The sequence below is a fragment of the Hemitrygon akajei genome, chromosome 8, assembly GCF_048418815.1.
Source record: "Hemitrygon akajei chromosome 8, sHemAka1.3, whole genome shotgun sequence".
NCBI lineage: Eukaryota > Metazoa > Chordata > Chondrichthyes > Myliobatiformes > Dasyatidae > Hemitrygon > Hemitrygon akajei.
Window position 1 is genome coordinate 3,319,388 of NC_133131.1, and position 18,477 is coordinate 3,337,864.

Sequence of the window (18,477 nt, forward strand, 5' to 3'; positions counted from 1 at the left end):
ATTAGATGCAGATTTTCTTCCTCTTGGTTACAGTGTCATCAAGCACAGGAAAAAGGCCCTCAGTCCACTATGTCCATGCCAATTGCCAATCCCCTCAAAGACATAGAATCATATAGCATTCAAACACATCATTTGGTCACTGTGTACATATTAACTTGTGGACACTTTGTATTAATTCTGATATCACTTGGCCCATCGCCAGCCTGAGAAAGATACTAGCATGACAAGCAGATTGGCTGAATGGCAGGAGGCAAAGAGTGGGAATAAAGAGGGCCTTTTCTGATTGGCTGCCAATGACTCTATAACTCTATTAAATTAATCCCTGGAGGAATTCAGGGGATGCAGGAGTATAATTGAGAAGGAGATTAGAAGGGCAAAAGGGTCATGTGATAACTTTGGCAAAGAAGATGAAGTAGATTTTATGTATATTAGGAGAAAAAGATGAGTAACTAGAGAGAGAATAGGGGCACCTTTATATGGAGGTGAGGAGATGGGTGATGTCCTCAGTGAATATTTTTTTCTCTGATTCTGTTGCTGAGAAGGAGATGAAGACTTCAGAACTTGAGACAGTTAACGTGGATGTCTTTGGGATAGCCTGCATTACAGCAAGTGAGGGTAGGATTTTCACAGTGAATTGTAGGAACCTGAAGAGTGTTGTATAACAATGAGACTGAGGACATGGTCAGGCTGCATTTGAAATATTGTGAACAATTTTGAATTGTGAATTTAAGGAAGGATATGCTGGCCCTGAAGAGAATCCAGATGACTTGAGAAAGTATGATCCCAGGAGTGAAAAGCTTAAAAAACATTTAAGGAGCATTTGAAATCTCTGGTTTGTACTTGGAGTTCAGAAGGATGAGGGATTAAACCTACTAGATACTGAAAGGTCTGGATAGGGTGGATGGGAGAGGATGTTTCCATTAATAGGTGAGTTTAGGATCTGAGGGTACAGCCTCAGAATAAAGAGATATCCCTTTTAAAACTGAGAGGGTGCCAGAGGGCAGCACAAAGTCTGTGGAATTTGGTTCGGGGTTACAGAAAGGAGGTGGGACAACGGGGTTAAAAACTGTCATTGTTTAATGGTGGAACTGTCTCAATGGGCTGAATGGTCTTACTCTGCTCCTGTATCTTATGGTCTTATCAGATACAAGTACATGGTAGGTAGACAGGCTGGTGAAGAAGGCTTTGGTACACTAGTCTTCAGAAATTAGGGGATTAAGTATAGAAGTTGGGATATTATGTTACAATCATACAAGATATTGGTGAGACTACATTTGGAATATTGTGTCCAGTTTTGGTCAACTTCTCATAGAAAAGATGCAGTAAGCTGGAAAGAGTACAGAGGAGGTTTATGAAGATGTACTGGAACTTGAGGGATTCATTTATGGAGAGAGGTTGAGCAGGTTGGAGCATTTGAGAATGAGACTGTCCTTTTTTCAGTGGGTCAGGGAAGAAGAGAGTGTATTGGGTCAGAGCCCTACAGAAGTCATGAGAAAAGACTAAAGGATCAGATTCAGGCATGACCAGTCTTTTTGGACTCTGCAGGCTTAGAAAGTATTGGTGTCAGAGGCCTAACCTCAGCTGCAAATACTTGTAAAAGGAGGGTAGGTTGAAGCGGAACAGCCATTGTTCGGAGCGGCTATTGGCAGAGAGTGCCAGTGATAGAGTGATAGGCTTTGGCTTTGGCTTAACAGGCTTCAGTATGAACAGGCAGAGGCACAGTTAAGAAGAGGAAAGCTTTTCTCTTTTTTGTTGTACAGTAGTCAGGATGGAATTCTCCTGCTGTCAAATGTGGGAATTTGGGATACCTAATGACTTCCCTGATGACTACAGCTGTGGGAAGTACACCCAACTTCAGTGCCTGACTGACTGGGTCAAGGAGTTGGAGTTGGATGTACTCAGGATCATTCAGGAGGCTGAAGATATTAGGGACGAGACTTTTGAAGAGGTGGTCACATCCAGAGTATAGGCTTCGGACAGAAGATGGGTGACTACCAGGAGAGGTAAGGGGATTAAGAAGTCATTGCAGAGTTCCCCTGCGGCCATTCCCCTCTGCAACTGGAACACTGCTGGGGTGGGGGGTGGGGGGAGATAGCCCATCAGATCATAGCAGCAGCTGCTAGGTTGGTGACACTGTAGCTGGTTTTGAGCCTTGACAGGGAAAGGTAAAGTCAGGCAGTGTAGTAGTTACAGGGGACCAATAAGCAGGAGGACAGAACGAAGATTCTGTAGCCACAAAAGAGACACCAAGATGGCGTATTGCCTCCCAGGTGCTAGGGTCCATGATGGATCAGAGAGGGTGCAGGATATTCTCAAAAGGGAGGGGCACAGTTAGAGGCCATGGTGCATATTGGCACCACTGACATAGGCAGAAAAGGGGAAGAAGTCCTACACAGTGAGTATATAGAATTAGGAAAGGGGCTGAAGAGAAGGACCTCCAAGGTTATAATATTGGGGGGGGGGGGGCTAGAGCAAGTAAGAAAGGGGTGATGGCACAGATGAATGAGTGGCAGCAGAGATGGTGCAGGGGACAGGGTTTCATTGGAGGGAACATTGCAGGGAATATGCAGGGAACATTGGAACCTTTTCTGGGGAAGGGGTGACCAGTACAGGAGGAATAGGTTGCACCTGAACTGGAGGAGAACCAATAACTTGGCTGGGAGATTTGCTAATGGTACTCGGGAGAGTTTAAACTAGTTTTGCAGGGGTCTGGGAACCAGAGCTTTAGGTCAGGATAGCTATAGATAAGAATAGGTTGTTGTGGGTGAGTTTTAAATTGGAGTAGGGCAAATTACGAGGGCATTAGGCAGGATAAAGAACTGTTAATTGGGAATGCTTTTTCTCTGGCAAGTCCACATCATTCATGTGGAGGGTGTTTAAAGATCAATTGCACAGAGTACAGGGAAGGTATGTTCCTGTTAGACGGAAGGATGGGGATGGAAAAAAAGAGAATTTTGGATGTCCAGAGAGGTGATGAATTTAGTCACGAAGTAAAAGGAAAAGTATATCAAGTTTCAGAAATCGGGATCAAAAGAAGCACACAAGGAGTATAAAGAAGCCAGGGAAGAATTAAAGAAGGGAATTCGGAAAGCCTGGAAGTGTCATGAAAGGTCCTAGGCAAGTAGAATTAGGATGAATCCCAAGACATACATCAAGAGGAAGAGGATAACTAAGTAGGACAGCTCAAGGATAAAGAGGGGAATATTTGTTTAGATGTGAAGAATATGAGTAAGATACTTAATGAGTATTTTGCTTCAATATTTACGAAGGAAGAGGATTAGTTGAGGCATTGAGTTCAAAAGTCAAGAGGTTATGTTGCAACTTTATAAAACTCTGGTTAGGCTACATCTCGAGCATTGCATACATTTCTAGTTGCCCTACTACAGGAAGGATGTTGAGGGTTTGGAGAGGGTGTAGAAGAGGTTCAGCAGGATACTACCAGGTTTAAAGGGCATGTGCTATCACAAGACGCTGGATAAAGTTGGGTTGTTTTCTCTGGAGTGCTGGAGGCTGAGGGGAGATCTGGTAGAGGTTTACTAGAGTATGAGAGGCATAGATAGAGTGGACAGAGAGTATCATTTAATATTGGCCCTAACACCATGATCCATGCAATAATCACCTGCCATAATCTTACAGGACAATATTTTGCTTGGTGCTGTGGGAGCTTATGATTGGACTGGAGGAGTAATGATATACAACAAAGATAAAGGAGTAAAGCAGTTTCTGAATGAATCCAAAGGAATGTTTTCAGCTGCTTACGGTTATCTTGGTATGTAAACTTTCATCATATAACTTATCACATTTTTATTCATGCGACTACCTTGTGCTCAAGTGCTACACTTCAAACAAGCAATACATTTAAATATATGGTGTAGCAGCTCATTCCATGCTCTCACCACACTCCGAGTGAAAAAAGTTCCCCCTCATATTCCCATTAAGCAGCTCACCTTTCACTCTTAACCCATGGTCTCTACTTTTAGCCTTGCCCAAACTTAGTGGAAAAAGCCTGCTTGCCCTTCCCATCTCATAATTTTGTATACTTCTATCAAATCTCCTCTTATTCATCTACATTCTAAGGAATAATGTCCTAAACAATTCAGCTTATTCAACCTCTCAGATCCTCAAATCCTGGCAAAATCCTTATAAGTTTTCTCTCCACAATTTCAACATTATTGATATCTTTCCTGTAGGTAGGTGCTCAGAACTGAACACAATGCTCAAAGTTAGGCCTCACCAATGTCTTTTACAAATTCAACATAACATCACAACACCTGTATTCAGTAATTTATTTATGAAGGCCAATGTGCCAAAAGCTCTCTTTATGACCCTATCTACTTGTGATGCCACTTTCAAGGAATTATGAATCTGTATTCCCAAATTAACCTCTGTTCTACTGCACTCTCAGTGTCCTATCATTCACCATTCAAGTCCTACTCTGGTTTGTCCTCCAAATTGTGACACCTCAAGTTTGTCTGCATTAAATTCCATCTGCCATTTATTAGCCCATTTCTTCAGATCCTGCTGCAAGCCTTGATTGACTTCCTCACTATCTACTATACCCCAATTTTGGTGTCATTTGCAAATTTACTGATCCAATTTACTACATTATCACCCAGATAATTGATAACAAACAACAACAGGCCCAGTACCGATCTATGCGGTGCTCCACTCGGCATAGCCTCCAGTCAGCCATCCACTACCACTCTCTGGCTTCTCTCACAAAGCCAGTGTTGAATCCAAATCATCATTATGAATGCCAAACAATTGAACTTTTTTGACCAACTTTCCATGCAGGACCTTGTCAAAAGCCTTACTAAAGTCCATGTAGACAACATTCACTGCCTTTCTTTCATCAAATTTCCTGGTTACTTCCTTGAAAAACTCTTTAGATTGATTAGACATGAACTTCCACTCATAAAGCCACGTTGACTATCCCTAATCTTTCCCTGTCTATTGAAATCTGGTCAATTAGATTACCCTCCAATATCTTTCCTATTACTGATTCAGGCTCACTGGCCTATATTTTCCTGGCTTATTTTTAGAGCTTTTCTTAAAAACAGAACAACATTAGCAATCCTCTAATCCTCTGACTCCTCACCCATGGCAAAGATCACCTCTGCTGTTGTTGTTCGTCCTTCGGAGTCGAAGACAACCACGACTTCTGTCAGGTGGAGGATTTGTGACTGTGGGTCCGGAGGTAACTGGTGAGGCTAATCCGGGCCCTAAAAGCTCACCCACATGTGGGACACATGAGGGTAGGTGCTGCAGTGGAAGTGGAGGTATCTCGAGCCTTGTGCGCGGCGCATTTCCTCTGAGCCTCTGCGGTGTGTCTGATTTCTGCTGCATACACTCCTTTAGTGGTCCTGCTCCACCAGGTTGGGCGGTCCAGAGCAAGCAATTCCCAGCTACTGGGATTGATGTTGAGGTCTTTGAGGGACACTTTGAGGCAGTCTTTGAAATGTTTCTTCTGCCCTCCAACTGAGTGCTTGCCCTGGCTCAGCTCTCCATACAGCAGCTGTTTTGGTAGTTGACTGTCAGACATCCTGATGATGTGGCCAGCCCATCTGGCTTGGGCTTTCTGTAGGAGGGTGTAGATGCTGTGGGTGCTAGCCCACTCCAGGACCTCCGTGTCTGGGACTTTGTCCTGTCATCGTACGTGGAGAAGTCTGTGGAGGCAGCTCAAGTGGAAGTGGTTGAGCTGTTTAGTGTGTCTGCTGTAGACAGTCCAGGTCTCGCTGGCATAGAGGAGGGTGGTGAGAACCACTGCTCGGTAGACCTTCAGCTTGGAGAGACCTTCAGCCTCTCTCTCTCACCTCTGCTACGGCCCCTGTAATTTCTGCACTAGCCTCCCACAGGGTCCAGGGAACACCTTGTCAGGCCCTGCTGATTTATCCACCCTAATTTGCCTCAAGACAAAAAACACCTCATCCTCTGTAATCTGTATATGGTCCACGACCTCAATGCTATTTTGCCTCACTTCTACAAACTCTGCGTTCATATCATGAGTAAATAGACATGTAAAATATCCATTTAAGATTTCCACCATCACTTTCGGCTCCAGGCATAATTATATTGAAAGTAATGGCATTATGATCACTAGATGCAAAGTGTTCCCCGACACAAACTTGCCCTGTCCTGTCACCTGCCCAGTCTCTTTCTAACAGTTGTAGTATCACACTCTCTCTAGTTGGGACTTGTATGTATTGATTAAGGAAACTTTCCTGAACACATTAAAATCATTAGATATACAAGCAGAATTAGGACATTTGGCCCATCGAGACTGTTCTACCATTCCATCGTGGCTTTTTAAATATTCCCCTCAACCTCATTCTCCTGCTTTCTCCCTCCAAGAAGATGGTGGCTTTTTAGAGCACCTCGTAGTTGAGCCTATTAGGGGATCTGTCATTCTGGATTAAGTTTTGTGTAATGAAATGTAATTGATATGAAAACTTAAGGTAAAAGCACCCTTGGGAATAAGTGATTATAATATGATTGAATTCATCCTGAAATTTGAGAAGGAGAGCTAAAGTCAGATGTTACAGTGTATTACAGTGGTGTAAAGGGAATTACAGCAGCATGAGAGAGGAGTTGGCCAGAATTGATCAGAGACACTGGCAGGGATGACAGCAGAGCAGCAATGGTTGGAATTTTTGGAAGCAATTCAGAAGACACAGGGTATGGACATCCCAAAGAGGAAGATGTATTCTAAAGGCAAGATAACACAACCGTGACTAACAAGAGAAGTCAAAGCCAACATAAAAGCCAGATAGAAAGTAAGCTAGTTAATAATATTAAATAATATTTAATAATGATATTAAAAGTTCCTTCAGAAGTGTAAAAGAGAGGCGAGAATGGATATCGGATCACTGGAAAATGATGCTGGAGAGGTAGTAATGGGGGAACAAGGTAATGGTGGATGAACAGAATAAGTACTTTGTGCCAGTCTTCGCTGTGGAAAACACTAGCAGTATGGTGGAAGTTCCAGGTGTCAGGGGTCATGAAGTGTGTGAAATTATCATAATGAGAGAGAAGGTTCTTGGGAAACTGAAAGATCTGAAGGTAAATGTCACCAAGACCAGATGGTGTACATCACAGGGTTCTGAAAGAAATGGCTGAAGAGATTGTGGAGGCATTAGTAATGATCTTTCAAGAATTACTAGATTCTGGAAGACTGGAAAATTGCAAATGTCACTCCACTCTTCAAGAAGGGAAAGAGGCAGATCAGTGGATGGGAAGATGCTGGAGTCGATTATTAAGGATGAAGTCTCAGGGTACCTGGAGGTACATGATAAAATGGGCTGTAGTTGCATTGTTTCCTCAAGTAAAAATCTTGCCTGACAAATCTGTTAGAATTCTTTGAGGAAATAACAATCAGAATCAGTTGATGTTGTGTACTTGGATGTTTAGAAGGCCTTTGACAAGGTGCCGCACATGGGCTGCTTGACAAGCTATGAGCCCATGGTATGACAGGAAAGATTCTAGCATGGACAAAGCAGTGGCTGATTGGCAGGAGGCAAAGAGTGGGAACAAAGGGAACCTTTTCTGGTTGGCTGCCGGTGACTATTTATATTCCACGGGGGTCTGTGTTGGGACCAATTCTTTTTATGTTACATGTTAATGATTTGAATGATGGAATTGATGGTTTTGTTACAAAATTGCAGATGATACAAAGATAGGGGGAGGGGCAGGTAGTTTTGAGGAAATAGAGAGACTACTGAAGGACTTAGACAGACTAGGAGAATGGGCATAGAAGTGGCAGATGAAATACAGTGTTTGGAAGTGTATGGTCATGCACTTTGTTAGAAGAAATGAAAGGGTTGACCATTTTCTAAATGAAGACAAAATACAAAAACCTGAGGCGCAAAGGGATTTGGGAGTCCTTGTGCACAATTTCCTAAAAGTTGATCTGCAGGTTGAGTCTGTGGTGAGGAAGGCAACTGCAATGTTAACATTCATTTCAAAAGAACTAGAATATTAAAGCAAGGGTGTAAAGTTGTGGTGTTATTAAGTGCTGGTGAGGCCTTACTTGGAGTATTCTGAACAGTTTTGGGCCCCCTATCTTAGAAAGGATGTGCTGAAACTGGAAAGGGTTCAAAGGAGGTTCACGAAAATAATTCCAGAATTAAACATATTGTCATATGAAAAAGATTTGATGGCTCTGGGCCTGTATTCACTGGAATTCAGAAGAATTTGGGGTGACCTAATTGAAACCTATCGAATGGTAAAAGGCCTTAATAGAGTGGATGTGGAGAAGATGTTTCCTATGGTGGGAGAGTCTAAGACCAGAGGACACAGCCTCAGAATAGAGGGGTGTCCTTTTAGAACAGAGATGAGGAAGAATTTCTTTAGCCAGAGAGTGATGAATCTGTGGAATTTATTGCCACATGCAGCTGCGGAGGTCAAGTATTTCTGTATATTTAAGGCAGAAGTTGATAGATCCTTGATTGGTCAGTGGCAGAAGGGATATGGGGGTGGGAAGGCAGGAGGTTGGGGCTGAGAGAAAAAAATGATCAGCCATGATGAAATGGTGGAGCCAACTCAGTGGGCCAAATGGCCTAATGCTGCTCTTGTATCTTAAGGTTTTATGGTCTTATAACAAAGAGGAGACTCTGGTGATTTGAAGTACATAAGGTGGACCATGTATATTATAGCATGTTTGTGGGAAGGTTGGGAAGAAATTGCTGGGAACCCAGAGGTATTTGTATGACCCTTAGCCATGGATAATGTACCAGAAAGCTGGAGGATAGCTAGTAGAGTGTCCTTATTTAAGAAGGGCTGCAAAGACAACTTGTCACCAGAAATGGGATCTTCTAGGAGAGGAGCCAGAATTTGGAAGGACAAGGACTGATTAATTAATTACCTATCTATCTATCTATCTATCTATCTAATTAATTAATTAATTTTATTTAGCAATGCAGAATGGAATAAGCCATTCCGGCCCTTCAAGCCGCACCCCAGCAACCAACCTAATTAACGCTAACCGAATCATGGGAGAATTTACAATGACCAATTAACCTTCTAACTTATATGTATTTGGACTGTGGGGGGGCAATCAGACTACCCAGAGAAAACCCACGCATTCACAGGGAGAAAGTACAGACTCCTGACAGAGGATGCTGTGATTGATCTCCTATGTCTGATGCCCCAAGCTGTAATAATGTTGCCTTAACTGATATGTTACTATGTCACCTTAGGAATTAGCAATAGTCAGCTTTGAGGCATAAACTTGCAAAATGAATTGAGTTTTTTGAGGACGTGACAAAGGTGATTGAGAGTAGGGCTGCAGAGCTTGTCTACATGGACTTTAACTAAGACATGAGGGTGATAAGGAAGTTTAACATGCATTGGATTTTCTCTCTCATTCTCTCACTCTTCATGTATGGGATAGACCAATGGATTGTTTTTTGTGGAGTGTTGGATGGTGATATAAGGCCTGATAGAAGTTTATTTAAAAAAAATGAGAGGTATAGACAGTCAAAATTTTTACCCTAAGTAGAAGTGTAACATTAAAAAACATAAAAAGAGCATTTCCTTTCTTCGAAATTTGCATAGACTCAGCATGTCATCTGAAACATTGACAAACTTCTATAGATGCATGGTAGAGAGTATTCTGAATGGTTAAATCAAGGCCTGGTTTGGAAAGACCAATTTCCAGGAGCTGAAAGTCTACAAAAAGAGGTGGATACAGCCCAGTCCATGTTAGGCAAAGCCCTCCTCATCATTGAGCACATTAACAAGGAGTGTTGCCTCAAGAAAGAAGCATCCAACACCAAGGGCTCTCATCATCCAGGCATTCATTGTTCCCTTCTCGCCACTACCATTGGACAGAAAGTACAGGAGCCTTAGATCCCACACCACCATGTTCAGGAACAGTTATTGATTTATAACCATCAGGGTCCTGGACCAAAACGGATAACTTCACTGACCTCAACACTGAACTGATCACACAACCTCTGATTTTAGATACACATATGGATATGCAAGAAATGGAGAGATTTCTGTTATAATGCAGGAATCTTAAACTGGCATCATACTTTGCACAGATGTCATAGGCAGAAGGATCAGTTCCTGTGCTGCATTGTTCTATGTTCATTGATCTAACACATTCTTTTGTTCTTTTCTATTTTGCAGGATGTCAGTGTTGCTGGCTGTCAAATTCATGACCTGCTGCCTAATGTAGTTTTCCCACTTGCGTGGATAACTTTTTCTTACAACTTGTAATCTTGGTCACATTTAAAGTTTGAATTAGCAACCAGAAATTCTGGAAACTTTCAGTAATTCAGGCAGCATATGTGAAGAACCAGTTCAAGCTCATATGATCTCTTGGATGGCATGGTGGTGCAGCAAATAGTGTACAGCTCAGGTTTTATCTTCACCACAAGTGCTGTTTGCACAGTCTTCCTATGAATGCCTAGATATCCACTAGGCATGCTGGTTCCTCCCACATTCCAAGGACATATCGGCAGTTTAATTGGCAATTAATAAAAACAATGAAAGGGAAGAGAATGGGCACAAGTCAGAGAGAACATATTACAGGGCTAACTCGAGGAAATCTGCTGATGCTGGAAATTCAAACAACAACACACACAAAATGCTGGTGGAACACAGCAGGCCAGGCAGCATCGATAGGGAGAAGGGTCTCGGCCCGAAACGTCTACAGTGCTTCTCCCTATCGATGCTGCCTAGCCTGCTGTGTTCCACCAGCATTTTGTGTGTGTTGATATTACAGGGCTACAGTGAAGTAAGGAAAGAAGGTATGGGGCTGATGGCATGGTTTCGCTGACAGCCAGCTTCGACCATATGATCAACAGCCATCATATATGTACAATATAAGGTCATTGACCCTTCTCCATGGATGCCACCAAACTCACTGAAATTAAATCAGACAACCATGATTATCTGGTTTATTTTCAGATTTCCAACATAAACAACATTTTCTTATGTTCCTAATCATTTGTGATGAAGGTCCCCAGCTGAAATGTTAATTTTGTTTTTTTCTCTCTGGCTGTATTTTCTATTTTTAAATTTTTGTTGATGTCTTTTTCCAACTGACAGGGTACAGTGTAACTGGAGCAAAAACAAAAAGTGAACAACACCTTTACATTGCTGGGGCTCCTCGGCATAGCCAGATAGGTCAAGTTGTAGTATTTGAAGCCGGAACATCTGTCAAAATAAAACAACGTATTTCTGGAAAACAGGTTAGTTTATACCTGGCTCTAACTAAAGCTCAGCACTGCCAAATTACAATTAACACCAAGTCAAAGGTTTTGTTGCTGATTAAAATGTTGAAGTAATAGAGATTAAATGACAGTGGAAAAGTAATGGGGTTTAATAATTGAATTTATCTTTTCAGCTGGGATCATACTTTGGCTCAGAGTTGTGTCCCCTTGATGTAGATGGAGATCTTGTAACGGATTTTCTGCTTGTTGGTGCTCCATTCTTTCACATACATGGGGAGGAAGGTGCTGTTTATGTTTACCATCTGAATGAAAAGGTATGAAACTAAGGTTCATACAATTATAGAAGTTATGCAACAAAATAACATTATTCAGCTCATTTAATGTATTCCAGCCAGCCAAAAATGCAAATGTACTCCCATTTTAAAATCCTTTTTGATGTTTCTGGCTGGGCCCAAACTGTTATTTTCCTAAGTTGAGTTCTGTTTGCTGCATATTTGTGTTAAATTAGCTGTTCATTTGCCAGTTTTGTGTTACCTGCAGATTTGGATTTTTTTCCCTGTACACTCAGGTCTAAGTTACACATACATATTAAGAAAAATACAGATACCTGGGTAACTCCATCATATAGTTCTTGATAGCCTCTTTTTTTGTTACTTTCCAGTCTTCTGTCATGTTGTATTGCTCCTTTTAATCTCTGGGCTTCAGTGTTGATGACAAGCACATTATTCAAAGTTCACTCATATCAAAGTATGTACGCAGTTTATAACCCTGAGATCCATCTTCCACAGACAGCCACGAAACAAAGAAAACCATGGTACCTGTTCAAAGAAAAATGAATGTACAAGGGTATACGTGCTATTGTAGGGACAGAAATGTGGGCAGAGTGGGTGGGGTGGCCCTGTTGCTGAGGAATGAGATTCAGTCCTTTGCAAGGGGGGACATAGGATCAGGAGAAGTAGAGTCTGTGTGAATAGAACTGAGGAACAGTAAGGGCAAAAAGACCCTAATAGGTGTTGTCTACAGGCCACCAAACAGTAGCATGGATATTGGATGCAAGTTGAATAGGGAGTTAACATTGGCATGTGGCAAAGGTAATGTCGCAGTAGTTATGGGGGATTTCAACATGCAGGTGAACTGGGAGAATCAGGTTGGTGCTGGACCCCAGGATAGGGAATTTGTAGAGTGCCTACGGGATGCATTCTTGGAACAGCTTGTACGAGAGCCAACCAGGGACAAGGCTATTCTGGATTTAGTCTTGTGTAATGAACAGGATTTGATAAGCAATCTTGAAGTAAAGGAGCCATTAGGAGGTAGTGACCATAATATGATAAATTTTTATTTGCAATTTGAGAAGGATAAGGGCAGATCGGAGGTGTCAGTTTTGCAGTTGAGCAGAGGAAACTATGGAGCCATGAGGGAGGAGCTGGCCAAAGTTAACTGGAGTGATATCCTAGCAGAAAAGACAGTGGAACAGCAATGGCAGGTATTCTTGGGAATAATGCACAAGGTGCAAAATCAGTTCATCCCCCGGAGAAGGAAGGATTCAAAGAGGGGAAAGGGGCCACAGTGGTTGACAAAGGAAGTCAGAGATTGCATAGCATTAAAAAAAAGGAAATATGACAGAGCTAAGGTGAGTGGGAGGACAGATGATTGGGAAATTTTTAAAGAACAACAGAACTTAACTAAAAAGGCAATACGGGGAGAAAAAATGAGGTACGAATGCAAGCTAGCCAGGAATATAAAGGAGGATAGCAAAAGCTTTTGTAAGTATGTGAAGAGAAAGAAAATAGTTAAGAACAATGTTGGGCCCTTGAAGAATGAATTGGGTGAAATTGTTATGGGAAACAGAGAAATGGCAGAAGAATTTAGTAAGTACTTTAGATCTGTCTTCACTAGGGAAGACACAAGCAATCTCCCAGATGTATGGATGGGCCAAGGACATAGGGGAACCGAGGAAATGAAACAGATTGACATTAGGAAGGAAACGGTGATGAGTAGACTGATGGGACTGAAGGCTGACAAATCCCCAGGTCCAGATGGTCTGCATCCTAGGGTACTAAAGGAGGTGGCCCTGGAAATTGCGGATGCATTGGTAATCATTTTCCAATGTTCCGTAGATTCAGGATCAGTTCCTGAGGATTGGAAAATGGCTAATGTTATCCCACTTTTTAAGAAAGGAGGGAGGGAGAAAACAGAGAACTATCATCCTGTCAGCCTAACATCAGTAGTGGGGAAGATGCTAGAGTCCATTATTAAAGATGAAATAGTGGCATATCTAGATAGCAGTGATAGGATTGGGCCGAGCCAGCATGGAGTTACCAAGGGCAAATCATGCTTGACTAATCTGTTGGAGTTTTTCGAGGATGTAACCAGGAAGTTAGACAAGGGAGATCCAGTGGATGTAGTGTATCTCTATTTTCAGAAGGCATTTGATAAGGTCCCACATAGGAGATTGGTAGGTAAAATCAGGGCTCATGGTATTGGAGGGAAGATATTGACGTGGATAGAAAACTGGTTGGCAGATAGAAAGCAAAGGGTAACGGTGAATGGATGTTTCTCGGAATGGCAGGTGGTGACTAGTGGGGTGCCACAGGGCTCGGTATTGGGACCACAGCTGTTTACGATTTACATCAACGATTTAGATGAAGGCATTGAGAATAACATCAGCAAGTTTGCTGATGATACTAAGCTGGGTGGCAGTGTGACATGTGATGAGGATGTTAGGAGAATTCAGGGTGACTTGGATAGGCTGAGTGAGTGGGCAGATACTTGGCAGATGATGTTTAATGTGAATAAGTGTGAGGTTATCCGCTTTGGGAGTAAGAACAGGAAGGCAGATTATTATCTGAACAGTGTAGAGTTAGGTAAGGGAGAAATACAAAGAGATCTAGGAGTCCTTGTTCATCAGTCACTGAAGGTGAATGAGCAAGTGCAGCAGGCAGTGAAGAAGGCTAATGGAATGTAGGCCTTTATTACAAAGGGAATTGAGTACAAGAGCAAGGAAATCCTTTTGCATTTGTACAGGGCCCTGGTGAGACCACACCTGGAGTATTGTGTACAGTTTTGGTCTCCAGGGTTAAGGAAGGACATCCTGGCTATAGAGGAAGTGCAGCGTAGATTCACGAGGTTAATTCCTGAGATGTCAGGACTGTCTTACGCAGAGAGGTTAGAGAGACTGGGCTTGTACACGCTGGAATTAAGGAAATTGAGAGGGGATCTGATTGCAACATATAAGATTATTAAGGGATTGGACAAGATAGAGGCAGGAAATATGTTCCAGCTGCTGGGAGAGTCCAGTACCAGAGGGCATGGTTTGAGAATAAGGGGTAGGTCATTTAGGACAGAGTTAAGGAAAAACGTCTTCTCCCAGAGAGTTGTGGGGGTCTGGAATGCACTGCCTCGGAAGGCAGTGGAGGCCAATTCTCTGGATGCTTTCAAGAAGGAGCTAGATAGGTATCTTACAGATAGGGGAATCAAGGGATATGGGGACAAGGTAGGAACCGGGTATTGATAGTAGATGATCAGTCATGATCTCAGAATGGCGGTGCAGGCTCGAAGGGCCGAATAGTCTACTTCTGCACCTATTGTCTATTGTCTATAAAAACTTCAAGCCCCCAAACATGCAAAAAAAGAACAAATCACGTAAACGGCAAAAGAAACAAGCAAAAAATATAGAATGTAAAACACCATACCACAAAGTCATCTAAAGAAACATAGAAAACCTACAGCACAATACTGTATGGCCCACAATGCTGTGCCGAACATGTACTTTAAAAATTCCCTAAGGTTACCCATAGCCCTCTGTTTTTCTAAGCTCCATGTACCTATCCAGGAGTCTCTTAAAAGACCCTATTGTATAAAGAGTGCAGGCATATTCAGTTCAGTTCAATCTAGTGCTGCATCATTTGTTATCTGCACACCGCAGAGCTGGTCTGTCCTGATCAAAATCGCACAAAATAGCAACAAAAAAGGAGTGACCAGAAACACATCACAACATGAACTACAGAGCCCAATCTACAAACCACGTTGATTAAACCTTACCCAAGACCCAGAACTCCAGCACTTTGCTCTGGGAGCAGTAGACGAGAGAGAGAGAACCGATCACACACAAGTAGACAGCACTGAACACCCACCTACCTCCTGCTCTTGTCTTTGTTGATTTCAATCTTTTTTGATGCTTTAATCAGTGAGGAGTGGAGTCTATCATGGGCTTGTACCTAATCTACAGGCTTGTTTGCCTCCAGGCTGAAAACTTCGCTCAAAACTTTATGAATCCCCTCGGAGACAGCAAAATGCCAGATCGCTCAAAAACACACCACCAAAATATAAATTGTAGGCTCCCACAGTGGCAGAACCACGTTTGAAAGAAAATGAAGTAAAAGAAGTGAAAGAAGTAGTTTCATGAACCATCTGAAAGATGGTCTAATTCATCCATACCACCAGGTTGCCTACCTCAGCTCAAGTCAAGTCAAGTCAGTTTTAATTGTCATTTCAACCATAACTGCCAGTACAGTACACAGTAAAAATGAAACAACATTCCTCCAGGGCCATGGTGCTACCTGAAACAACACAAAACTACACTAGACTACGTGAAACAACATAAAACGACATTAGACTTCAGACCTACACGGGACTACATAAAGTGCACAAAACAGTGCAAGGCAGTACAATAATTAATAAACAAGACAATAGGCACAGTATGTGCAAATTACAATATAATAATATATAATGTAAATGTAAACAATGTAAACAAATTTTTAGCAGGAATTGAGAAAGAAATGAGCAAAAATTGCAAAGGGAGTGTGTGTGTGTGTGTGTGTGTGTGTGTGTGTGTGTGTGTGTGTGTGTGTGTGTGTGTGTGTGTGTGTGTGTGTGTGTGTGTGTGTGTGTGTGTGTGTGTGTGTGTGTGTGTGTGTGTGTTGGTGTCAGACTAGACTCTGGGAATTAGGAGTCTAATGGCTTGGGGGAACAAACTGTTGCACAGTCTGGTCATGAGAGCCCGAATGCTTCAGTACCTTTTGCCAGATGGCAGGAGGGAGGAGAGTTTGTATGAGGGGTGCATGGAGTCCTTCACAATGCTGTTAGCTTTGTGGATGCAGCGTGTAGTGTAAATGTCTGTAATGGCAGGAAGAGAGACCCCGATGATCCCTTCAGCTGAACTCACTATCTGCTGCAGGGTCTTACGATCTGAGACAGTACAATTTCCGAACTAGGCAGTGATGCAGCTGCTCAGGATACTCTCGATACATCCTCTGTTGAATGTGGTGAGGATGGGTGGGGGGGGGGGTGGGGGAGGTGGGGGAGGTGGGAGATGGACTTTTCTCAGCCCTCGCAGAAAGTAGATGCTTCTGGGCTTTCTTGGGTATGGAGCTGGTGTTGAGGGACGAGGTGAGATTCTCCGCCAGGTGAACACCAAGGAAGCTAGTCCTATTTGCTGTGTTTGGCCCATATCACCTCAAATCTTCCCTATCCATGTTCCCATCTAAATATCTTTCAACCATTGTAATTGTACCACACTTAGAATTACAACATTTAAAATATATTTAGATGTGTAATTGGATAGGAAAGTTTTAGAGGGATTTGATCATAACACAGGCAAATGGAACTAACTCTCTTGGTTGGCAGGGATGAATTGGACTACAGGTCCTGTTTCCATACTTTATAACTCTATGACTCAAAGAGGGATGTACCTTTACCAATTTCTTTGGCAGCCCTTTCCATATACTCAACACCTCTGTGTTGTCCTTCAGGTCCCCTATACCTTATCACCTTAAAAATATTCCTTTTGTTTTTAAAGTTTCCAACCCTGAGGAAAAGACTGTAATGGTTGTTGTGTACTGTTCAGCTAGGTCTTCCAATATAAAGAAACAGACTACAGCCAATGCAGAGTGGATTATATTATTAATGCATTTATTATTTTACTTGCAAGGGGAGCTGTACTTCCTCCAAGTTTCATCTGGAAATATAGCTTATTTTACAAAGAACATTGATTAGGTTACTCCATTCCATAACATTACATTCCTCTGTTATCTTCATTCTTATCTCATTCTCACATTTGATATTTAGAAGCCTGATTTTCCCTGTTGTCAAAAATCCTTTCTGGCCATAAAACAAATTGCCTCTCACTAAAGAAAATAGTTTGTTCCCAAATAACACAAACACACTTGTAAGTTTTCTCACCCATACCAGCAAAGCATCTTAGGATTTCATAGACCCCATTTTGTTGCATTACATTTTACAGAAGTTACAAATTCATAAAGAATTCAGAGTTACAGATATATTTTCATGCCATTCACCTTAACTATATCTCTCATAGTTTTACTGTATATGCCTTCCAAAAGTTCACATCTCAGCCTCCTACACTCCAGGGGAAGAAAAACAGTCTATCCAGTCTTTCCTTATAAACTCAAAGCCTCCATTCCTGGTAGTACTCTTGTGAAGCTTTTCTGCACCCTTTCCAGCTTATTGACATCCTTCCTAAAGCTGGGTGACCAGAACTGCATACAATATTCTGAATACAGTCATACCAATATCGTGCACAGCTCTAATATGATGTCCTAACTTAAGAGTGTCAAATTGAAAAAGATAGTGGCTGATTGTGGTAGTGTAATTGAGCTCTGACCAGCAACAAATCTGAAGTTTGTGTTTGACAGAGTCTGGACAGCTGACTGGGTAGAAAGAGGCAGCAGGGATTGCGGCAGTGTAACTGAGCTCTGACCAGGGACCAGTTGCTGTTTGGACTTGATTACCAAGAGCAAATTAATGGAAGGCAGAGGCAAGTGCTGCAGCCATCGTCTGACTGGACATGATTAGAGTGGTGATCTTGAGGCCTTAGCTCTTTGAGGCTTCAGTCAGAGAAAGCAAAAAAAGAAAAGTTCTAGGTAAACTTTTCTTTTCCCTTCTTTATATATGATCAATTAGGACAGTAGAGATGCCAGATAGGAAAGTTTAATACTCCTCTTGCAGGATGTGAGAAGGCAGGGAGATGTCCAGTGACCCTGATGACTACAACTACGAGAAGTGCATCCAGCTGCAGCTTTTAATAAACCACATTAAGGAGTTGGACCTGGAACTGGGTGAGCTCTGGATCATTCGGGAGGCTGAAGGGATGATCGATAGGACATATAGAGAGGTAGTAAACCACTTTGGATACTGTCGGTAGGGTGGGGGAAATGACCCAGCAGAGGAAAGTCACGGTGCTCGGGTCTTTGGCACTGAAACTGCCTCTGCAACTGAGAAGGGAAAGGAGGAGAAGAGGTACGCTGTGGTGATAGGGGATTCATTAGAGGGATGGACA

General features: G+C 42.3%; 1 protein-coding gene across 1 annotated transcript in view; it reads left to right on the plus strand.

Moving 5' to 3' along the window:
* LOC140731558 (integrin alpha-E-like) overlaps window positions 1-18,477 on the plus strand; it is a 319,805-nt gene that overhangs the window by 92,912 nt on the left and 208,416 nt on the right. The window contains exons 12-14 of the mRNA XM_073053069.1: window positions 3,637-3,769; window positions 11,056-11,198; window positions 11,354-11,494. Coding sequence (XP_072909170.1) covers window positions 3,637-3,769; window positions 11,056-11,198; window positions 11,354-11,494 — 417 coding nt within the window. The remainder of the gene's footprint in view (window positions 1-3,636; window positions 3,770-11,055; window positions 11,199-11,353; window positions 11,495-18,477) is intronic.